This window comes from Amia ocellicauda, chromosome 16 (genome assembly GCF_036373705.1).
Source record: "Amia ocellicauda isolate fAmiCal2 chromosome 16, fAmiCal2.hap1, whole genome shotgun sequence".
Classification (NCBI taxonomy): Eukaryota; Metazoa; Chordata; class Actinopteri; order Amiiformes; family Amiidae; genus Amia; species Amia ocellicauda.
The window spans coordinates 14,941,445-14,967,527 of NC_089865.1; the positions used below are offsets into that span (position 1 = coordinate 14,941,445).

Below are 26,083 nucleotides of genomic sequence, written 5' to 3' on the forward strand. Positions count from 1 at the left end.
TTGTGTACCTCAACCTACGATTCCCGGATCCTCCCTACCAGCCTGTTTGCCTCATCATTGACCCTTGCTTTCCTTATCAACCTCGTGTTCGTATCCTCCTGGACATTGCTTATGCAGGTATTGACCCTCGCCTGTCCCTGGACTCCCTAATCTCTGCACCTGTGTTCCTCATGCCCGAGTCACTACATTACAGCGATAAAGTTTGACTGCACCCGCATCACTATCTGAGCACCTACAGGGGTCGAAGCTGCTGCTATATTCCAATTTCGTGCAAATTATTTGTACCATGTTAGAATCTCTCTGTGTCAAAATACGTTTTTCGAGAGGCACACATTTTGCGAGAGAATTGCGTGACTTTGTCTCTAGTTAGTATGGGTAATGGGTTAATTCAGTAAACTGGGTGTGTAACATCAAACAGCTGCTTTCTACAGCAGTTTTCAAACATACAACTGGAGGTTAATTGAATCAGATTGTTTACTGTATACACTCATTCATCATCATCTGGCCATCTAATATATACATATCAAAAAGTTGTCCGAGTTATATTTTTATTTTATAGAGACACTGAATAGCTGTTGTATATACTTGACAGTACCATGCATAACATATCAAGAAACATTGAAAATTTTTCAATTAAGTTTTCTTTTATTTCTTTTTTTGATTGACTCACACTATAGGCCATTTGCATTTTTGAATGTATTTAAATTGAGCCACATAATGACAGACTGCAGCTAATGCAGTATATCTGACTACAACTGATGGTTTGCAGTTACACACAAGATGCAGAAGGCATGCTTGCCAGTTTCCTGTAAATACTCTCATATGCAGATTAACTGTGAATGTCCCAGAGAAGGTTAGGTCACATCTGATTTTACTGCCAGGTGCATATTTACAAAGGTAAATGTATATTTTCAGCATTAGCAAAATGATTCCTAATCATATCACATGTTTTGGTCTGGTAGGTGGTCATGGACAGGGGTTGCAAACATGGACAGGCATTGCAAATTAGACTTGGTTAGAAACCCTGTTTGCAGTGCATCTGTTCATCTGGAACAGAGAAGACTCATGATTTTGAAGACTTGAATCAAGTCCTAATGTAAAGGCATCAACCACATTAAACCAGAGGAGCTTTTCCAGATCCGCAGGGACACACGGACCTGGGGACACAAATGGAAACTGGGCTTAAAGGCATTCAAGACAGAAAACAGGACACTTCTTCACACAGAGAGTTGTCACAATGTGGAACAAACTCCCCAGCAATGTGGTTGAAGCGGATAACTTGGGAACATTCAAAAATAGACTGGATAGGATCCTTGGATCACTTAGTTATTAATGTACACCAAATGAGCATAATGGGTCGAATGGCCTCCTCTCATTTGTAAACTTTCTTATGTTCTGTGTTTTTAACCTGTAACAATTAATTGTCCATGATTAATGAATATATTTTAAAAAAGGTGCAGTATGATGATCTATCCTAGGTTAGAGGCCAGTGCAACTCAAGTCCAGTTGACTAGGGATTGGGAACCAAGAGACTAACATTCAGAAGCATGTGGCCACTACAGTATCAGGTTTGCAGAATCAGCCCATGAGAGAGATGGTGTGCACACCAAAACCTAGGAGAGTTGAGACCTTAGATCAGGACAGCGTAGAGAACTGCTGTGTTACAGTAGGTCGTAACCGCAGAAAAGGGTGCGCACAACCCCTAGAGACACTCCAAGACCTAGAATTGCCCAATAGGTTCTAACTGCTGGACACCGAGTTGGACAGTGACAGCTCAGAGGGTAATGGGAGGGCAGTTGAGCACCAGAGCACCATGGTGCCCACTCCCCCCCAGAAGAGGGAGGTAGTTATAGTAGGAGATTCAATCCTTAGAGGCGTAGATCACACAGTGTGTTCTAGTGATAAGGAAAACCGCATGGTATCTTGCCAGCCTGGTGCTCAGGTTGCAGATCTCCCTAAACTAGTAAACGTGCTACTGGCCAAAGCCGGGGGATTCCACTGGTCATGGTCCACATTGGAACCAATGATATAGGAAAAGGTAGGACAGAGGTTCTGCAAGACAAATTTAATGAGTTAGGAACAAAACTAAAGGGACCAGGGGGGCAGGGAGCTCTGACAATGGGAGATGTTCCACTAAGGAAAGAAAACCAAGGGAAACTGCTAGTAGGAAAGTCCTGAAATGTTTGTACCTCAATGTCAGGAGTATAAGGAACAAGATGTTAGACCTAGAAGCCACAGTGCTGGCGTGTGACTATGATGTTGTAGGAGTGACGGAAACATGGCTTACAGAAAATGATGGGGATGAATACAAGTTGAAAGGATACACACAATTTAGGAAAGACAAGCAAAATCGAAGAGGGGGTGGGGTAGCATTATATGTGAAAAATGACTAAGGCAGAACAACTCAAATTAAATCCCAGTAACGAAACAGAATCTTTGTGGGTCAAACTGAACAACAGATCTGGAGGATCAGTGGTAGGAATGTTACAGACCACCCAACTCAGATATTCAGCAAGATGTTGCATTGTACAATGTAATCAGGACTGCATGTAGCAAGGATGTGGGTCTTATAATGGGGGATTTCAATTTCCCAAACACAGACTGGGAAAACTCAGTCGGGACTACAGATACAGAAATAGAAATGGTTGAGATGGTAAATGACTGCTTTCTAACTCAATTTGTCAGGGAACCAACCAGAGACAGTGCATGCATTGACTTGAAGTGAAACAAATAAAGGGCAAACATTGAAGTATCTTGGAAAACGAACAAGATGTGTCAAATCACCTGGGCCAGATGGTATATTTCCAACAGTATTTAAAGAAATGAGGGAAATTATTTATAGGCCGCTAACTCAAATATTCCAAAAGACATGTAGAACAGGGTATGTGCCTGGAAATTACAGACCAATCAGTCTCACCTGCATCACTTGTAAAATGTTGGAGAAAATAATATTAGACATTAAATAGAGGGGCATCTTAATAAAAAACATTCTTGGAGATCGTCAACACGGGTTTAGACGAGGCAGATAATGTCTTACTAATTTATTAGAATTTTTTGAACAACTGCAGCTGTAGATCATGTGAAAGCATTAGATATGATATACTTAGATTTTCAAAAAGCTTTTGATAAGGTTCCACACCAAAGACTGATCCCCAAATTGGAAGCTGTAGGCATTCAGGGTAATGTAAGTGGATGGATTATGAACTGGTTGATGTATAGGTAACAGAGGGTGTCGATTAGAGGAGTTGCTTCTATCTGGAGTGAGGTTGTTAGTGGAGTTCCACAGGGATCAGTACTAGGGCCTTTGCTTTTTCTAATCTATATTAATGATCTGGACTCTGGGATAGTTAGCAAACTTGTCAAATTTGCAGATGATACTAAAATAGGTGGCTCAGCAGATACAATCTCAGCAGCACAGGTTATTCAAAGGGACTTAGACAATATTCAGTTGTGGGCCGACACCTGGCAGACGAAATTCAATGTGGACAAGTGCAAGGTATTAAATGTAGGTAACAAAAATGTCCACTAAATTACACTATGGTGGGAATCGAACTAGATGAAATAACGCATGAGAAAGATCTAGAAGTCTACATGGACTCCTCACTTTTCCCATCCAAACAATGAGGGGAAGCAATAAAAAACGTAAACAGTGTTAAGGGTATATTGCCAAAAGTGTAGAATTTAAAACAAGGGCAGTAATATTAAGACTGTACAATGCGCTTGTTAGAGCTCATCTGGATACTGTGTACAGTTTTGGGCTCCACACTTCAAGAAAGATATCGCTGCTCTAGAGGCAGTTCAGAGGAGAGCAACCAGACTTATTCCAGGTCTTATTTAAAGTCAGACTGGATAGGATCTTTGGATCACTCAGTTATTAATGGACACCAAACGAGCACGATGGGTTGAATGGACTCCTCTTGTTTCCTCTTGTTCTTCTTCTTATGTTCTTAAGCCATTCATTTAGTCATTAGAAAAACACACACAAAGGTATTTTCAGTCAATTAAAAAATAAATCTCAGACTAAATTACTTACTTTTGTCTTGGGTTCTAATATTTTCACACCATAGATAGAGATTTGTAATTCCACTTTAGGTGTTTTCTGGCCTTCAGATTTCTTAATATGCCTTTGAAACTATGGAGGAAAGAAAAAGAAAGCAGAAAATAAGCATTTAACATCAAAGGTTCCAAATCCTTTAAGGAAACTATGGACATATTGTCACAAATTACCCTTCGTATTCCGGTTTCTCCTGGTCGGAAAGAACTCCACATTCATAACCTTGAATCCAATAAATATCATGTCGCAAAGAAACAGCAACCCAAAGCAGATATTGTACATACCATTTGGTAGAATCCTTTTGCCACATTAAGAGGAGAAACAGTGCTTGTCAGAATACATGGTTTTTAAAAATTCCCCCAGTTTTTCATGTTTATGGAGACACAATGGAAAAGAAAAGGAAAAAAGTAAGAATACCAGGGGTGTTTGTCAATCGTGGAGTTAATCTAACGCAGGAAGAGCATGAATTTACAAACCAACCTGCTTGTTCTTACCTGGCTTAGAGCTGAGCTCCACACTTGAAATCCATTGCGATTGTGTCAAGTACCAGAATAAAGGATAAACACTCACACAAAGAAAGAAAAGCTTTAAAGAGGAATGTGAGAGACCTACAAAAGTGCTGAAAAGATGGGCCTGGAAAAAATATCAATATAAGGCTTTAATAAAAAGTTTTACTTTTTGTCTGTTTGCCTAATTGCACAACACATATAATCCTCTGTAAGACATAGCAATGCAAAAGATGCACCAAATTAATATATTTTAAAAACTTTATAGGTCATATTTTAAAAAAAAGCATAACATGAGAAAGAAAAGCGTCACAAGGCTTTTTAGCTGACAGGATGGAGAAGAAATGAAGAAATTATATGTAAGTAAATGAAGGGCTAGAATGGATCCCTACTATATACAGGAAAATCAAATGAGAACATTATTAGTATAAACTGGAATCATCAAAAATGTAGTTATTAATAATTAATTGTTTATGTTTTTTCCATTCATTTATTTTTCACCATAAATGGTCATGTGAAGGAGCTCTTATTACAAAAAAACTAACAAATAAATAAACAAACAAAAAAGTGCTAGTGGGTGATTCATATCAAATCTATCACATATTTTTAAGTGCAATGAAATGTTTTACTGAAAGTGTTCTTGAGGAGGTCTTTCTGGTAACTTGTGGTTTCTACATTTCTCACTGGATGTTTAGATTTTTTCATGCATTTCTTGGAAACTGGTTAGTGTCAGATTTCAGGATTTACTCCCGTGCAGAAAAGTATGATAGATTATCGTATCGTAATACACATAGCATGTACACATATTGAAATTATGTATAAAATATACTATAAAAATAAGATACATCACATATAGGGTACAGAGTAGAGCAGGGAACAGAGCTTATCATTCTTAAATCAATAAGAAGCTGAGCTACAGCATGCAAAATAACAATCAAACCAGAGATATTAATAATATTATAAAATGAACAGATAAGTTAGTGTTAATGTTGCTTTTTCAATTAAATGGTGTCCAGTAAAAATTTAATTACTCATATTTTTAACTATGGCTTTGTGAGAAGTTAAATAATTTTCCAATTATAATTTAAACAACAACAAAAAACTACGGTGGCCCTGAAGTGCAAAACACAAGAAAAATAATTTGAGAACAACAAAAATATTTCGAGGACACAAAAAAAAAACACACACAACAATTCTCACAACGGAAATGACATCACTCACGAGAAGGCAGTCTGAAGCAGGAGGAAGCTGAAGAGAAACGGTTGGAAATTGGTAAGGAGTGTTTGTTTTTAATCTTACATGTGCTTATTATTGTAACGTGTTAATTGGCACATGCTGTACAGCAACCTAGTGATAGAAAACATGCATTTATTACAGCTCTAGCTTTAAGGAGTTGCTTTCGAACAGCAGTGTAACGATACTTGAGTAGTAGGACACGTGTATTAATTAAGTTACATTACGTTATGTGCAAAACTGGATCAAAAGATCAAAAACAATATGAACATAAATGGTCAACCAAAAATAAACATAAAAAGGATTTTAAATATACAGTTCAGGTATGCTTTTAATTTAAACTCTGTCCTAAACGAAGTAAATCAATGGCATTTGTTTGGAAATCAATATATATACAGTGAGGGAAAAAAGTATTTGATCCCCTGCTGATTTTGTACGTTTGCCCACTGACAAAGAAATGATCAGTCTATAATTTTAATGGTAGGTGTATTTTAACAGTGAGAGACAGAATAACAACAAAAAAATCCAGAAAAACGCATTTCAAAAAAGTTATCAATTAATTTGCATGTTAATGAGGGAAATAAGTATTTGACCCCTTCGACTTAGTACTTGGTGGCAAAACCCTTGTTGGCAATCACAGAGGTCAGACGTTTCTTGTAGTTGGCCACCAGGACAATACATATACAGGAGGTAGTTGGACAGGTAAATTAAGCAGATGTTTGATTAAGTCTCACCTCGATTAAGTTACAGACTTGGGCTGGGACCTAATCAAATTTCATGGCACCTGTCCATCACACTTTAAAAAACGGAATGTTATTGCCTTTTGTTTTTGTAAGCATCTAATTTCTCCTACTCTTATAAACAAAAAGTGATAATATTGTTTTGTAAAGTGTGATTGACATGTCCCATGACAGCTCCCTTTCCCGTAGCCCTCGTCTGTAACCCTACATCTTGACAGCACTTAGCTTTCACCGTCCAGGATGTAGGAAGTCTCTTACTGTACTTGTGTAAATTGTAATTGGAATTTGTAAAATGTATTATTTTGAATTGCTATGTTTTAGCTAAGTTGAATTTGTAATGATTGATGCCTTGTACTTCTCTGTATTTATGCACTTATGTTGTAAGTCGCCCTGGATAAGGGCGTCTGCCAAGAAATAATAATAATAATAAATAATAATAATAATTAAATGCATTTGAAACAAATATTTAGGCCAATACAATTTACAAGTAGCTTTAACAAATGCAAACAGCAATTGCAAATGTCAATTACAGCATGCAAACTGCAAATGCTTGTAAATTGTAGCTGAAATACAAGTGTTTGTTTTTTCTTTCAACCCTTGTCTGTTAGTATGTCCCTTACACTAATTCCTTGAAACTATAGCTTCTATGTAATCTTTACACATTCGCTATTTCTTTAAATTTCAAATACAAGTTGTGCTCTAGACTTGTATTTTAAATTTAAAGAAATAGCTAATAGACACATTCACGTGTCAGTGGGGTTAGCAAGTGTTTTTTTTCTTTTACTGAGTTCAAATAGTCTTGAATGTTTTAATCTCTACAAAAGCAAATCTATTCAGTGAGCTGAAAGTTGCTGAAGCTGTTCTTCAGACACTCCATATCCACAATCCCTCAATTGAAACCTAAACAAGATATTACAATTACACCAATGATTCACTGTCCTCGTGTACAATTGCACTGCTACACAAGATAAATCTAATTCATGTTCAAATATAAGCTAAAACAAAATAAGTAACAAAATTAAATTGACATACGCATTAATATTTAAAAAAACTACAGAAGAACATTGGTATGGCAGTTTGTTTTCTAAGTGATCCAAGGATCCTATCCAGACTATTTTTAAATGTTCCCAAACTTTCAGCTTCTACCACATCGCTGGGTAGTTTATTCCAGATTGTGACGACTCTCTGTGTAAAGAAGTGTCTCCTGTTTTCCGTTTTGAATGCCTTGAAGCCCAATTTCCATTTGTGTCCTCGGGTGCGTGTGTCCCTGCTGATCTGGAAAAGCTCCTCTGGTTTGATGTGGTCCGATGCCTTTCATGATTTTGAAGACTTGGATCAAGTCCCCACGTAGTCTCCTCTGTTCCAGGGTGAAAAGGTTCAGTTCCCTCAGTCTCTCCGAGTAGGACATTCCCTTCAGACCTGGAATACGTCTGGTTGCTCTCCTCTGAACTGCCTCTAAAGCAGCGATATCTTTCTTGAAGTGTGGAGCCCAGAACTGCACACAGTATCCAGATGAGGTCTAACTAACACATTGTACAGTCTGAACATTACTGCCCTTGTTTTAAATTCTACACTTTTGACAATATACCCTAACATCCGTTTGCCTTTTTTATTGCTTCCCCACATTGCTTGGGTGGAGAAAGTGAGGAGTCCACGTAGACTCCTAGGTCTTTCTCATACGTTACTTCATTTAGATCTGTACCTCCCATAGTGTAATTATAGTGGACATTTTTGTTACCTGCATGTATTACCTTGCACTTGTCCACATTGAATTTCATTTGCTAGGTGTCAGCCCACACCTGAATATTATCCAAGTCCCTCTGAATAGCCTGTGCTGCCAAGATTGTACCTGCTGATTTGACAAGTTTGCTAACTATCCCAGAGTCCAGATCATTAATATAGATTAGAAAAAGCAAAGGCCCTAGTACTGATCCCTGTGGAACTCCACTAACAACTTCACTCCAGTTAGAAGCAACTCCTCTAATAGACACCCTCTGCTTCCTATACATCAACCAGTTCATAATCCATCTACTTACATTACCCTGAATGCCTACAGCTTCCAATTTGAGGATCAGTCTTTGGTGTGGAACCTTATCAAAAGCTTTTTGAAAATCTAAGTATATCATATCATATGCTTTCACGTGATCTACAGCTGCAGTTGCATGTTCAAAAAATTCTAATAAATTAGTAAGACATGATCTGCCTCATCTAAACCCATGTTGACTATCTCCAAGAATATGGTTTTCATTAAGATGCTCCTCTATTTTCTGTCTAATCATTTTCTCCAACATTTTACAGGTGATGCAGTTGAGACTGATTGGTCTATAATTTCCTGGCTCAGTTTTCTCCCCTTTCTTGTGGATTGGTATGACATTTGCTGTCTTCCAGTCAGTGGGCACATCCCGTTCTAAGTGTCATTTGGAATAATTGAGTTAGCGGCCTATAAATAATTTCCCTCATTTCTTTAAGTAATGTTGGAAATATACCATCTAGCCCAGGTTATCCTGATCTCTCTTAGGGTTTGACTGGACTGATTGTCAACCTGTGGCATGTCATCTGTTTTTTCTTTTGTAAAAACCTCTGTGAAATACTCATTTAGAACATTTGCCACATCTTGTTCATTTTCCAAGATACCTCCATTTTTGCCCTTTATCTGTTTCACCTCCTCCTTTATTGACCGCTTGCTGTTGTAATATTGAAAATAGCTCTTTGCATTGGTTTTAGCTCCAAGAGCTATGTTTCTTTCTATTTCCCTCGTTGCTTTCCTGATCCCTTTCTTAAGATCTCTTTGCAGCTTAACATATTCTATGTATTTTGTTTTGTCACCATCCCTTTTGTATGCGCTATACAACATTTTCTTCCTCTTTATATTTTTTTGCAAACCATTTTGCCCAGTGTTTTTTGTTCCTCAATTTGCCAAGTTTTGGTACAAATTGCTCCTGAGCCTTGGTCATTTGAAAAGATCAAGTCAATACATGTGCTCTCTCTGGTTGGTTCCCTGACAAATTGAGTTAGAAATCAGTCATTTACCATCTCAACCATTCTATTTCTGCTTCTGTAGTCCCCACTGGGCTTTCCCAGTCTAAGTTTGGGAAATTGAAATCCCCCATTATAACAGCCACATCCTTGCTACATGCAGTCCTGATTACACTGTACAATGCAGCATCTTTCTGAATATCTGAGTTTGGAGGCCACTAATCCTCCAGATCTCTTGTTCAAAAGTTTCACCCACAAAGATTCTGTTCCGTTACTGGGATCTAATACAAGTTCTTCTGCCTCAATGTCATTTTTCACATATAATGCTACTTTGTCTCTCCTAAACTGTGTGTATCCTTTCAACTTGTATTCATCCCCATAATTTTCTGTAAGCCATGTTTCCGTCACTCCTACAATATCATAGTCACACGCCAGCACTGTGGCTTCCAAGTCTAACATCTTGTTCCTTATACTCCTATCATTGAGGTACAAACATTTCAGGACTTTCCTACTGGCAGTTTCCCTTGGTTTTCTTTCCTTAGTGGAACATCTCCCATTGTCAGAGCTCCCTGCCCCCCTGGTCCCTAGTTTAAATGATTCTCAATTTCACTGCACATACGCTCTCCCAATGCATTAGCCCCCCTTCTGTTTAGATGTAGACCATCCGGTTTGTACAGGTCCCATCTATCCCAGAAGAAAGACCAATGCTCCATAAACCTAAACCCCTTTTCCCTACACCAAGCTTTCAACCACGTGTTAAACTTTCTAATCTCTGCCTGTCTCCCTGGCCTGGCACGTGGTACCGGAAATATTTCAGAGAAAACTACCGTGGAGGTTCTGCTCTTTAGTTTTGTTCCTAACTCTTTAAATTTGTCTTGCAGAACCTTTTCCTATGTCATTGGTTCCAATGTGGACCATGACCAGTGGATTCCCCCCAGCTTTGGCCAGTAGCCCATCTACTAGTTTAGGGAGATCGCAACCTGAGTACCATGCAGGCAAGATACCATGCGGGTCTCCTTGTCACTAGAACACACTGTGTGATCTACACTTCTAAGAATTGAGTCTCCTACTATAACTATCTCCTTCTTCTGGGGGGGAGTGGGCACCATGGTGCTCTGGTGCTCAGCTGCCCCACCATCACCCTCTGAGCTGTTACTGTCCAACTCGGTGTCCAGCAGTTGAAACCTGTTGGGCAATTCAAGCTCTTGGGGTGTCTCTAGGGATTGTGCGTGCCCTTTTCTGCGGTTACAACCTACTGTAACCCAGCAGTTCTTTACGCTGTCCTGCTCTAAGGTCTCAACTCTCCTAGGTTTTGGCGTGCACAACATCTCTCTCATGGGCTGATTGACCAATTCTTCTATATCCCTAATACAGCGAAGATCGACAAGCTGAGCCTCAAGATCACAAACCTTGATCTCTAGGATTTCAACCTGCCGACAACGTTCACAAATTAAGCCTTCTTGGATGAGTTCATCCAGGAAGGCAATCATTATGCAAACCTGACACTGTAGTGGCCACATGCTTCTAAATGTTTTTTTTTTAATACTGTTGGGGCAAAACGATGTCTCAATGCAGGTCATGCCTTAGTGGAGGTCGAGCCGACCTGGCCAACCATGACCTGCGTTGAGAAATGTGACTTAATTTATTCTATGTCCTTGTTTCCAAATAAAAAGGATGATGGCGCATTAATAAAACACTATTATACACATAATGTAAATTAATACACATTTCCTACTACTCAAGTATCGCTACACAGCTGTTCGAAAGCAACTCCTTAAAGTTAGAGCTGTAATAAATGCATGTTTTCTATCACTAGGTTGCTGTACAGCATTTGTCAATTAACACGTTACAATAATAAGCACATGTAAGATTAAAAACAAACACTCCTTACCGATTTCCAACTGTTTCTCTTCAGCTTCCTCCTGCTTCAGACTGCCTTCTCATGAGCGATATCATTTCCGTTGTGAGAATTGTTGTGTGTCCTCAAATTATTTTTGCTGTCCTCAAATCATTGTTTGTGTTCCCAAATTATTTTTGTGTTTTGCACTTCAGGACCACCGTAAAAAACACTTGAAGTATATATACAAAATTGCATTCAAAATAACAGTTATACATAATGGTACATTATCAAAGTTCTTGTTGTGTGAACTAGGTTTTGTACAATGAATACAGTAGTGTTTAGGCTTCTACTGCCATCTACTGACAAAAACGGTAATGACACTCAAATTGCATTGCATTATTTTTGTTATTCTTGTATTTTTTGTTTTATTATTTTATTTTTTATTGAACATTTCTAATAACTCTGTTGATCCATCATGTGGTTCATTGTCAATCAAATGACATTCCAGCTAAATATATGAAAGAATACATCATGAGGGAACAAGTTCATTTTTTTAAATGAAAATTAGGAACAAAGCATTGCTTTCTTAAACCTGTGCCTCAATATGCTTCACCTGGAGACTAAAGCTCAATAAAGGTCACAGACAGTTTACATTCCAACAGGGTTTAGATGAAAAAAAGAAAATACTCTTCAAAGAAAAGAGCAACAGATGCATATCAATCTGGAGGTCAAGTCTTGGTGCACTGAAGTATATGTATCTTATGAAAAAAAAATGTTGTTACGGTTACTTCAGGTTTCCTATGATATAAATCAATTAAACAATGATCCTTTCACTGATTTCTCATGTCTGATGTTTCATGTTTTCATGAGAAGTTGTTCAAGATAATATAAAATAAGTTTACACCAGTCACAGAGCATAGCACACAAAAAAAAAACTGCTTTTTGGAAATTCGTTCCTGCAGACTGTGGTTTCCGATGTACAATTGTAAGAAAGGGCACACATTTCTTCCTGTGCTAGCTTCATGTCAGTTGAAGAGCACATCAATTAAAAATTGCAATCTTTTGGTTTGGTTTGGATGGTGTTTATTAGGCTGGTCTAAACTTGTTAACATACCTTAAGCTTTCGAACGGCATCCCGCACGACTTCTGTGCCTTTGGGTTGGTCAACTTCTGTATTTCCAAGGAACTGAAAAATAAAAAGCATATTCTCATATTGCAAAATACTTAAAAGGCAACTTAAATCTGATGCCAGTATAGCTTTATGGCATATAAAATATAAAATGTATGAAAGTTTAAACTCCTTGAATATGGTTTATAGCTGTATACATCTCTTACATTAAAACAATTGAGGAAGAAGAATCATTTCAATACATCATCCCTGGACTCACCAGCCATCAGCGATTTGTGGTATTCCTCTCATTACCAACTAAATTACTGAATTAAAAACATCTAAAAGTCATTACTTATTCATTACACTTGTATCCCAACCTCTATTTATACCAGAATATGGCAGCAGTTATGTAGGATAGAGACATTTTTATATATAACACAGAGATGAAATTCTCAAAATGTGCATATATAAGATTAATGTTGATAGAGAGCTGAGCGACACATAAGAAACAATAATGTAATCTTAGAGTTCAGAGAGTGCTCCATGTACAGATTTAGCCAAGCCAGTAAAATTAGTTTGTGCCAGTCATGCAATATATGCCATTTCAACATATATTTTGTGTATATTTATTGGGTGATATCTGTTTGCAGGGCATATAATAATCATTATTTATCAGCCTGTCTTTGTACTGAAATTAAATATGCTTTAAAATCGATCCAATATAACCATCATTTGCGACACACCAAGTTTTAAGATTATGTTAAGTAACATTAAATGAACGAAGGATTTAACTATCCAGTCATCCACTTGGATCATTACATATTAAAAAAGGTATTACTCTAAACTGAAAGAACTGAATTTAATGTCAAACGGTTAAACAAACAAACAAAAAAAAAGGCTTCTAAAAAAGTGATATCCATCTTTCTATGGACAGAGAAATCTTGTTAATATTTCACAGATCTTAAAAGTATTTTATACTGTTCGATATAAGTGATTTGAGTGTCACTTTTTCTTCTTTTCCGATACGCATTGTATTCATTGTCCAACAGATGGCATCATTAACCTTCTTGCTGCTCCATATGTTCAGGAGAAGGCCTGCAATAACATCTATCTTTACTTCGGAGACAGTCACAGGAGACCTCCCTGAGTCACTTAAGACTAAACACTAGCTGCAGGAAATAGAGACAAATAGACAGCAGGCTGTCAAATTCTCAATATGAGATTATGCCTCAGGGCCCTTCGTTTCTCTGCAAACATTTTAAATTGATGGTTTTTTTTCTATTTTTTATTTTTTTATGGCACCAGATAGGATTAGGTTCTTTCAACAAAACCTTCTTTGTGAAAGGCAAATTGAGAATTGACATTTTTTAAGTTTAGTTGCTGTGTTCCTGTTGTGTGTAATTGTGTGCATGTTTACATTCCAACCAGAGATTTGCCGTTTTATTGTTGATTTTGTTTCCAGTGTCCTACTAAAAGGAGAAGCCTTACAAATGACAGCAAACATTTCCTCTACAGCTGCTCATGTGCTTAGTAGAATTGTCATTGCCATTTACATTATTTCTAACATCTCCCTCAAGAAAGTGTAGCCAAATCAATATGCAAACAAACCAAGTAAACTACCTCTACAGAGAAAAGATGGTCCTTTGCTAATTTTAATCTGTTTCACAACATTTCCATTTTCAGTCAATTCAAATTAACAAGGATGCTTAAAATTTGTGTTTATTATGGATGTCTCAGACTACAAATGCATATTCTCCATTCAGTGTTGCTGCCAGGAATGTGTCTTCTGGGGAAATACACATTGACTGATGTTTTCAATGGAGTGTGGGTTCCTTGTTATCAGCACACATTACTGTGCACTGAGGAGAGGGCTATATAGCCTCAAACACATTCTTGAACACACAGATGCAAATGTTTTTCTCTGTGTATATAACTACTTCTAGTCCACTGACCAACACACAGAAAATTCATTTATGAGAGACAATATTATAAATATGATTAAATGTTAACCGACAACTTAGGGCATTCCTTACACAAGGATTGAGTTAATTAATTCATTTTTCCTCCAAAGAGAATACATTTAAATTATATAATCTGAATCATTAACTAGACATGAATCTGAAGTTACAAATGTGTATTGTATATTTATGAATATGACTATATATACTTTTATACCTAGAGCATGACACATCCTATTCTCTTGCTTCCAAATCATGTAATGATTTTGATTAAGTAATAACTAATGGCTTTCTCCCTCAGACTATACTCAATACTAATAATTTCTAATTACATTGACAATATTGATTTTGTAATACAGTGGGCCTCCCCATAGCAATGGTTGAATATAGATTTGTTTTAAAAATAAAGAATGAAAAGAAAAACAAATTAAAGAACGTGTGGTTGCATGATTAGAATTGAAAACTTCAAAATATGCATTTGTTATGACGGTAAACAAAATATTAGCACATGAGTATGAGCACATCCTAGTGAACACATTGTGCTGACAAATATGTTGTGAGAATGTACTGCCCTGACCCTACTGTGCCATTAATCTTCTCTGATTGTTGCACAGTAACATTGTCTGCACATTTCACAGGTCTCTCTCTGGAATATCAATAGAGATCAAGCCCAGTCTTATTATTTTGCATGCATATGTATAGTACATTTTATTAGATTTCTTTCATTTAACTAACTAATAAACTGTTCATTCTCTGTATTTTATATCTGTGACTATTTGTTCCTTTTGTATAACATTACAATGTTCTGACCACTTGGATATGTCTACTTCTTCATACAAGATGTACATATTTGGGTCTGATGTAAAGGGATAGAGAATCACATAGTTGAACATAGGTACACAGTCACAGTGGCTTGGAAGTCAGTAAATCCCTAACTATTTGATCAGTCAAGTCAAGAATAAATGCTTGTTTTTTTTCCTCTATTTCCTCTTACAACAGTAAGGCATCTCAAAGGTGTCTGAAATGAGGCCAGCAGGCAGTCTAACATCCTATAAATAGGATTAAAATACACAGGGTCCAAACGTTGCAGTGCAGAGAACAAAATAGACTTTTTAAGAAAAACATTTATAGAAATCTACTAGGCACAGTCGTCGCACAATATTTTATGATTAGAAAGCTGCTTTCCTTTACATTCTACTACTGACACAAAATTGAGAAATAAGCATGCATGTGTGTGTATGTATATATATATATTATACACACACACATATATTATACACACACACACACATATACATACATACATACATACATTATATATATATACACATACATATATATATACATATATATACATATACATACATAATTTCTCATTAATGCAATTATCTAACCAACCAATCACATGGCAGTTGCTTCAATGCATTTAGGGGTGTGGTCCTGGTCAAGACAATCTCCTGAACTCCAAACTGAATGTCTGAATGGGAAAGAAAGGTGATTTAAGCAATTTTGAGCGTGGCATGGTTGTTGGTGCCAGACGGGCCGGTCTGAGTATTTCACAAACTGCTCAGTTACTGGGATTTTCATGCACAACCATTTCTAGGGTTTACAAAGAATGGTGTGAAAAGGGAAAAAACATCCAGTATGCGGCAGTCCTGTGGGCGAAAATGCCTTGTTGATGCTAGAGGTCAGAGGAGAATGGGCCGACTGATTCAAGCTGATAGAAGAGCAACTTTGACTGAAATAACCACTCGTTACAACCGAGGTATGCAGCAAAGCATTTGTGAAGCCACAACACGTACAACCTTGAGGCGGATGGGCTACAACAGCAGAAGACCCCACCGGGTACCACTCATCTCCACTACAAATAGGAAAAAGAGGCTACAATTTGCACAAGCTCGCCAAAATTGGACAGTTGAAGACTGGATAAATGTTGCCTGGTCTGATGAGTCTCGATTTCTGTTGAGACATTCAGATGGTAGAGTCAGAATTTGGCGTGAACAGAATGAGAACATGGATCCATCATGCCTTGTTACCACTGTGCAGGCTGGTGGTGGTGGTGTAATGGTGTGGGGGATGTTTTCTTGGCACACTTTAGGCCCCTTAGTGCCAATTGGGCATCGTTTAAATGCCACGGCCTACCTGAGCATTGTTTCTGACCATGTCCATCCCTTTATGACCACCATGTACCCATCCTCTGATGGCTACTTCCAGCAGGATAATGCTCCATGTCACAAAGGTCGAATCATTTCAAATTGGTTTCTTGAACATGACAATGAGTTCACTGTACTAAACTGGCCCCCACAGTCACCAGATCTCAACCCAATAGAGCATCTTTGGGATTTGGTGGAACGGGAGCTTCGTGCCCTGGATGTGTATCCCACAAATCTCCATCAACTGCAAGATGCTATCCTATCAATATGGGCCAACATTTCTAAAGAATGCTTTCAGCACCTTGTTGAATCAATGCCACGTAGAATTAAGGCAGTTCTGAAGGCGAAAGGGGGTCAAACACAGTATTAGTATGGTGTTCCTAATAATCCTTTAGGTGAGTGTATATATATGTATATATATATATATATATATACACACACACATGCCGCCATCTATATATGTATATATATATGTATATATATATATGTATATATATATATATGTATATAGATGGCGGCATGCATTTCTTTGAGTAAAAACATTTGGAATATGTGCAGTTTTGGACCAGAACCCCTCTCCAAACACAGGCACACGCACACACTTCCTGGTGAAGATGATTGTTTGTGGAAGGTTTAACATTATTTAATTGATAATGTTTACATACCATTTTATACAGTACTGTTACTTAAGACCACAAAGAAGAGGTCTATGTGGAAGTTAAATGTTCAGCATCATTTACATCCTCTGGTTCTACCTATACAAAATACTTCAGTTACAGGAATTTATATCTGTGAATCATGTATATATCTGATATTCCTTGCGTCTCTTCAAATGAACATGTGTGTGAAACATATGCCATTATAAAACACTTATCTGTGGTGAATTAACTGATATTTTTGAAATATCATAACCTTGAGGTGGAATGTAGACCGGGTATCCGAACAACAACAAGATAACAGAAATAACTGAGGAAGCAGTCTGATGAATTGAAGAGGAGAATCTTTCTGTGGGGACTGAATTAGTGGTAGCCCTCTGGACATGGTTATTGTGCATCTTTGGTGATTAAAAAAGCACAGAGGTTCATTAGGTGAAAAATGCAATTCATTAAACACATACATATCATTCAGCAAGTCACCATATTCATTAATAATCGTGTGGCTATTCTTCAAGTTTCCAAACTACTCCCCATGACTTATCATTACAGTTGTTAGTATGGACCGATTAATTTCCAAAGAATGAACAGCCTGACTCTCATTGTGTTTATATGTAAAATATTATACATAAACTATAAAACCAAGACCATCCAAGAGATTCATAATTGTTCTTATTGTTCAGATTGTCTTTGTTTTCTTTATAGTTCACCATTTAGAATACACCAGATTTAAAGCATGTACAGTGCATCCGGAAAGTATTCACAGCGCTTCACTTTTTCCACATTTTGTTATGTTACAGCCTTATTCCAAAATGGATTAAATTAATTATTTTCCTCAAAGTTCAACAAACGATACCAACGGACATGATTTGGAAAGGCACACACCTGTCTATATAAGGTCTCACAGTTAACAGTGCATGTCAGAGCACAAACCAAGCCATGAAGTCCAAGGAATTGTCTGTAGACCACCAAGACAGGATTGTATCAAGGCACAGATCTGGGGAAGGGTACAGAAAAAATTCTGCAGCATTGCAGGTCCCAATGAGCACAGCGGCCCCCATCATCCATAAATGGAAGAAGTTTGGAACCACCAGGACTCTTCCTAGAGCTGGCCGCCCGGACAAACTGAGCGATCGGAGGAGAAGGGCCTTAGTCAGGGAGGTAACAAAGAACCCGATGGTCACTCCGACAGAGCTCCAGCGTGTCTCTGTGGAGAGAGGAGAACCTTCCAGAAGAACAACCATCTCTGCAGCACTCCACCAATCAGGCCTCCGTAAAAGGCACATGACAGCCCATCTGGAGTTTGCCAAAAGGCACCTGAAGGACTCTCAGACCATGAGAAACAAAATTCTCTGGTCTGATGAAACAAAGATTGAACTCATGTCTGGAGGAAACCAGGCACCTCTCATCACCTGGCCAATACTATCCCTACAGTGAAGCATGGTGGTGGCAACATCATGCTGTGGGGATGTTTTTCAGCGGCAGGGACTGGGAGACTAGTCAGGATCGAGGGAAAGATGAATGCAGCAATGTACAGAGACATCCTTGATGAAAACCTGCTCCAGAGTGCTCTGGACAGCGAAGGTTCATCTTCCAACAGGACAATGACCCTAAGCACACAGCCAAGATAACAAAGCAGTGGCTACAGGACAACTCTGTGAATGTCCTTGAGTGGCCCAACCAGAGCTCAGACTTGAACATCTCTGTAGAGATCTGAAAATGGCTGTGCACCGACACTCCTCATCCAACCTGATGGAGCTTGAGAGGTCCTGCAAAGAAGAATGGGAGAAACTGCCCAAAAATAGGTGTGCCAAGCTTGTAGCATCATACTCAAAAAGACTTGAGGCTGTAATTGGTGCCAAAGTTGCTTCAACAAAGTATTGAGCAAAGGCTGTGAATACTTATGTACCTGTGCTTCTTTTCTTTTTTCTTTTTAATACATTTGCAAAGATTTCAAACAAACTTCTTTCATGTTGTCATTATGGGGTATTGTTTGTAGAATTTTGAGGAAAATAATGAATTTAATCAATTTTGGAATAAGGCTGTAACATAATGTGGAAAAAGTGAAGCGCTGTGAATACTTTCTGGATGCACTGTATATAAAATGGCAACTCAGCTTTGATTAGAATGGTTTATGTCATCATCTTAAATCTTCATATCTTTCAAGAAAATGTTTTGCAAACATGGTGTCTTGTGTCTTTCTATCCGAGGAAAAAAAGGTGTTGCTTTGCAATACATACCTTAGCATTGTAAGATATATAGTGTTTTGCCAAAGCTTCTGGAGTATGCATCCATGTTTTATCTGCAACAAACAGGAAATTGTTTTAGAAAAAGTGTATGATATATTTTCTGTTGACGACCATCTACTAAGTAGACAGTCTTTACTTAATAAATAGATATAATAAAGGAATACAAATCCTAAAATTGACATGAAAAATGTGGACATTTTTCTGCCGTCTATTCAGTATTTCTGGTCGACAGATGTAGGAATGATATATATATATATATATATATATATATATATATATATATATATATATATATATATATATATACATACACATACACACACACACACACACACATGCTCATATACACTCACAGTTTAATCAACAGTATTGACACCTTACAATACAACAATGTTATTCTCTGCTTAATAAACGTTTTTAGTGCTTTATGTTTTTTTTTTCAGTTTGAATAAACTAAAGATTCTAGTTGATTGAGCTGATTTAAGATGGAGTGTAAAATGTTTGACTACTAATCCACAAAGACTAAACTTTACACACAACTAAACTAGAGTGAAAAGTGTTTGAGAAGTTTAGCTATCCTAGAAAAGAATGAGAATTTGATACAATAAGTGGTCACCATTAACATCACGTTATGAAAGCTATAAAACATAGATTTAAAAAAAGAGCACATGTACTACACCATTAGTATACTATGCACTTGCTATGCTATATTTCTACTGACAATTTTCCTAAAATATGTAAGGCGAATATTAAATCAAAAGCTTTGGCACAGATCGCAGCACCATCATATGTATATACTCCATGACAGCACCTTCACTTTGATGTATTGAGCTCCTATGAATTCACCTGGAAATAAAATTAACCTGTAATATTCTAATTATGTTTGCTTTTTACACAGCTGAATAATCAGATAAAATGCAATGAAGTGGTGGCTGTCCTATAAGGGTAATGAGAACAATGCTTGTGTACCAATGAACATTTATTCTGAGAAAAATCTATTCCACATTAGATTTAGCACAACGGTTTAAAAGTGCTTTAATTCATCATTTGTTTTCATAATGATAGAGCTGTTCCGAAACTCTTCACTTGAGCAATGCTTGGAATATTAATCAGTCTTTTATTAATATTAAACACTGTAACATTGTCTAAAATAGCATTACCTGATTGCAGTAAGCTTTCTGAGCCGAAACAATTGTAGGGCAGCATTTGAAATAAGGATGATAAACTCTAAAGTTCTAGTAGAAGATCTTACGAAGCCATCAATACAGTGATGAATGTACTACAAAAGAAACAACTGTCTGTGTGGGACCAAATTAGTTTTCCTTTGTATCAGCACACCATGTTGATTAATAGGCCGGACCACACCTTACTTCAACCAACACAAGCAGACCATTAAACTGTTAAACCTATGGTGACATTTAGAAAACAATGAATAGCAGAATAATACAATGCCAATTTAAGAAGGTAAATGGAAAATTGAAAATCACTTTTTACTCTTATTCCTACTCTTCTAAATAACAATCATTAACAGTGATTAATGCAGTAAAATATGCATTCATGCACACACACTAAAGGTATAGGACAGAATAGCATTCATTTACATGGAAAAAAGGTATTGATAAATGGTGTACTGTTTTTGTCTGAGGAAAATAATAGGGAAAATAATATTTCATAGCTGATGTTTGGATCTAGTGATTGATACATTTTTTTTTTTTATTCTATAAATTTACAATGGCAGACTTTATAAATTGAGGAACATTAGATTAATGTACTTTTGTTAATTATATTTACAAAAAGGTAAAGGCCCATTTTAGTCAGAACTAGAAGTAACTCAGAAACTATCACTCATTAAAATACTCTAAGTTATAATACTATGTTATTCACATTGTGAAAACCATACATCTTTAACTCTTGCCCTTGAGGTCCACAGAGGCACTTAACTAATGATTTGATATTTTGAATTTTGTATTTTGCTCTATGTGAAATCAATCTACTGCCAGAGCTCATTGAAGACACATTGTTGCCTTGGGATCTTAAAAAAAAGACTATTAAAGTAATATTCTGTCCAATTAAGAAATGTATGGAGAATCAAAGTCTGGAATGTGACTGGAGTTTGAGACACCTTAGGCCGTTTTCTACAATCAAGTGTGTAAAAACAAATGATAAATAACAGGGAACTGTGTCGGTGGAACAGTATTAGGTGTCCATTAGTAACTAAGTGATCCAAGGATCCTATTCAGTCTATTTTTAAATGTTCCCAAACTTTCAGCATCTACCACAATGTTTGTTTGTTCCAGATTGTGACGACTCTCTGTGTGAAGAAGTGTCTCCTGTTTTCCGTTTTTAATGCCTTGAATTTCCATTCCTGTCCCCGGGTGCGTGTGTCCCTGCTGATCTGAAAAAGCTCCTCTGGTTTGATGCGGTCGATGCCTTTCATGATTTTGAAGACTTGAGTCAAGTGTCCACGTAGTCTCCTCTGTTCCAGGGTGAAAAGGTTCAGGTCCCTCAGTCTCTCAGTAGGACATTCCTTTCAGACCTGGAATAAGTCTGGTTGCTCTTCTCTGAACTGCCTCTAGAGCAGCGATATCTTTCTTGAAGTGTGGAGCCCAGAACTGTCCACAGTATCCAGATGAGGTCTAACTAGTACATTGTACAGTCTGAACATTACTGCCCTTGTTCTCAATTCTACACGTTTGACAATATACTCTAGCATTTTGTTTGCCTTAATTGCTTCCCCACATTGTTTGGATGGAGAAAGTGAGGAGTCCACATAGTGGACATTTTTGTTACCTGCATGTAATACCTTGCACTTGTCCACACTGAATTACATGTGCCAGGTATCAGCCCACAACTGAATATGATCTTCACTTTGAATAACCTGTACTGCCGAGATTGTACCTGCTGAGCCACCTATTTTAGTATCATCTGAAAATTTGACAAGTTTGCTAACTATCCCAGAGTCCAGATCATTAATATAGATTAGAAAAAGCAAAGGCCCTAGTACTGATCCCTGTGGAACTCCACTAACAACCTCACTCCAGTTAGAAGCAACTCCTCTAATAGACACCCTCTGTCCTATACATCAACCAGTTCATAATCCATCTACTTACATTACCCTGAATGCCTACAGCTTCCAATTTGAGGATCAGTCTTTGGTGTGGAACCTTATCAAAAGCTTTTTGAAAATCTAAGTATATCATATCATATGCTTTCACATGATCTACAACTTGTTGCATGTTCAAATAACCATTATAGATTAGTAAAACATGATCTGGCCCGTTTAAACCCGTGTTGACTATCTTCAAGAATACGGTTTTCATTTAGATGCTCCTCTATTTTCTGTTTAATCATTTTTTCCAAAGTTTTACAAGCAATGTAGGAGAGACTGATTGTCAGTTTTGTCCTCTTTCTTGTGGATATGTATACCATTAGCAGTTTTCCAGTTAGTTGGCACATCCCCTGTTCTAAGTATCATTTGGAATATTTGAGTTAGTGGCCTATAAATTATTTCCCTAATTTCTTTAAGTACTGTTGGAAATATACCATCTGGCCCAGGTGATTTGTTTGTTTTTGTTTTTAAATTATACTAGTCCCTTCAGTACCTTCCATCCATTCATCCATATTCAAAACCACTTATCCTGGCACGGGGGAAGCTGGGCAACACATCCACACACACAGGGCAATTTAGAGACACAAATCAACCTTACCCGCATGTCTTTGGACGGTGGGAGGACACCGGAGTGCAAGGAGAAAACCCACCCTGTTAACCTGTGGCATGTTATCCCTTTTTTCTTTTGTAAAAACCTCTGTGAAATACTCATTTAGAACATTTGCCACATCTTGTTCATTTTCTAAGATACTTCCAGTTTTGCCCTTTATCCATTTCACGTCCTCCTTTATTGACCTCTTGCTGTTGTAGTATTGAAAAAAAGCTCTTTGGATTAGTTTTAGTTCCAAGTGTGACATTTTTCTATTTCCCTCTTTGGTTTCCTGATACCTTTCTTATCATCTCTTTGGAGTTCTATATATTCTTTGTATCGTTTCATCTCAATCTTTTTGTATGCGCTATACAACATTTTCTTTCTCTTGAATTTTTTTTGTATACTTCTATTAAACCATTTTGTTTTCTTGGTCCTCACTTTGACATGTTTTGGTACAAATTTCTCCTGAGCCTCTAGTAGTATATTCTTAAAATATAACCATCCATTTTCAATGGAATCTGTAGCCAGTGTGCTCCAGTCTAACTCTTCTAAGGGCAGCCTCATACCTTCAAGGATTGCAGACGACTGTTTTAGACTTGGTCCTTGTTTTTCTTGAAAATATGCCTCAAAACGAACCATATTGTGATCGCAATATTGATTATGCTGCATACTAGGTAACCCTTATTTGCTAATGTTTGTTGGATTGTTTGCAGTAATATAGGATTTATTTTTCATTGTAAAAACTGGAACGGCCATTTCCATTTCATGTCCTTGCCATATAGGGAGATAACATTTGATCGCACAATGATGTATCAAATTAGTCTGGACATCAATTCCTACTCCATAGAATTTTGCTTTAACAACATCAATTCATCAAAGTCTGACTTTTATTACATTTCACATTTGGTCATTCATCTTCAGCCTTTGTCTGCTCAACTGGAGGCTAGTGGTGTTCGAAATTAGAAGCAAAGGTTACAGGAGATCCAGAGTTTTCACTGAACTACAAAGGCATTTCAATGTAAAAGTGCTTTAGTTACAGGTCATACTTATATAAAATACTTATATTTTAGTTTTCACTGGGACAGCAAGTACATAAAAGTGGTACTGGAACATCAATAACTCTAATGTTGTACATTACTTAATATTTGAAATGAACAACAAAGATAAGCTTAATCATGGGATAAGTGTGTGTGTGTGTATATATATATATATATATATATATATATATATATTAGGATAATGTGCTCTTTTTGTACATCTTTTATATTTTTATATAGCTTTATATAAAGTATGTTCCTTGGTCACTATAATACACTATAATAGAAGTTTTGACCTTTCTTGAACTCTATTTCCCCTATAAGATTTAACCACAGTAAAGCTATGAAGCATACTATCACAAATTGTACCATGTAATTTAAAATAGTTACATACAATTACTTTGTTATTAGAAAGGAGAAAGATGTTTTATGAAAAACAAATTGTATTGATTGTATTACTGCACTTTTGTAAATTTAATTAAATTGTGTAAACTGTACATTACCCTGGATAAGGGAATCTGCCTTATAAATAATAATCATAAATCGGTATTCATTGGCTTTTCCCTGTGATTGTCAAAACATGCAAAGCGCAACCATTGAAAAACAAAAACACACATGGTAAGTTTGAAAATGTCAGAAGCCATAGGGGAATTTGAACATTTTAGTTTTTCTTGAAGAGTGATAATGACATTCAAATACTGCCCCAAGACGTAACTGTCAGTTATCTGATGCACATAAATCAAACCCATCATCTGGTGGCAAGCTCATCTATATTGTACCCACTAACTGGAAAATATTACCAACACTAGGACAGTGCAGTGACTCTCTTATCTATCTTCTGTTAGTTCATATGCATGCCAAACTAAGTTGTTAACACCGTTTTAACTATAGGACACAAAAACTTCAATTATTACTATATACAAACATCAGACTCCAATTGTGTGACAAACGCAATACCTTGAATTGATACATTTCAGAAAAAGACTTAAAAGACAATTAATCAAAACATTCATACGTGTTGAAACATCTGCTAGAATAAGCATTGATTGATTTAGTATCTTACAAAAGCTGCAGTCTCTGTGTGCTTTGAAATTTCTTTTCTTACAAACCATGGAGTCAAGGAGGTTTCAATAATGTGTCTATTGGTAGATTGGTGATGTACACAATAAATGTAAGGTTTAATTGATTGGTAGATCAGACATTTTCACTGAGATATTGTATTAATACTACAAAAAATAAAAGGACATCAGGAGTTCAAGATATCATACAGATCTCAAACCGTTGTATATATATATATATATATATATATATATATATATATTATTTATTATTATTATTATTATTATTATTATTATTATTATTAATAATAATAATAATAATAATAATAATAATAATAATATTTTTCTTCTTTTCTGATAATGCTTTGGCAATACTAATGTATAACTGTCATGCCAATAAAGCAATTTGAATTTGATTTGTATTGCATGGCCAAAAATCATATTTTTCGATACGACTGCAATCATAAGGGAATGTGATATTACATTTTAACTTGAAAAGAAAAGTTGCTTCTCTGCCTTTGCTATCACATCTGTAGAACTCATACGGCCAACAAGCGGCAACAGGATCCACAGAGGTTTAAATCATACAGCTGGTGCTGAAAATATTCACATCTTTAATTTGAAACCATGTTATTCTGTGATTAATATAGATATCTATAATGTAATGAAACCTATCAATTACATATCTTTTCAGAGTTTGCAGAACACTGATTCTACCTGCAGCAATCTGTACATATCCTAGTGGATTCAACATAGTTAAGAGTGTCAGCCAAAAGTTTGCCTATGATTTTTTTGCCCCATTAAAATGTTATAG

General features: G+C 36.7%; 1 protein-coding gene across 3 annotated transcripts in view; it reads right to left on the reverse strand.

The window, feature by feature from the left end:
- gulp1a (GULP PTB domain containing engulfment adaptor 1a) overlaps positions 1–26,083 on the reverse strand; it is a 152,550-nt gene that overhangs the window by 23,859 nt on the left and 102,608 nt on the right. For all 3 annotated transcript variants that reach the window (XM_066688125.1, XM_066688127.1, XM_066688126.1), the window contains exons 3-5: positions 19,465–19,526; positions 12,464–12,535; positions 4,034–4,132 (exon numbers count right to left, since the gene is read on the reverse strand). In XM_066688125.1, coding sequence (XP_066544222.1) covers positions 4,034–4,132; positions 12,464–12,535; positions 19,465–19,526 — 233 coding nt within the window. The remainder of the gene's footprint in view (positions 1–4,033; positions 4,133–12,463; positions 12,536–19,464; positions 19,527–26,083) is intronic.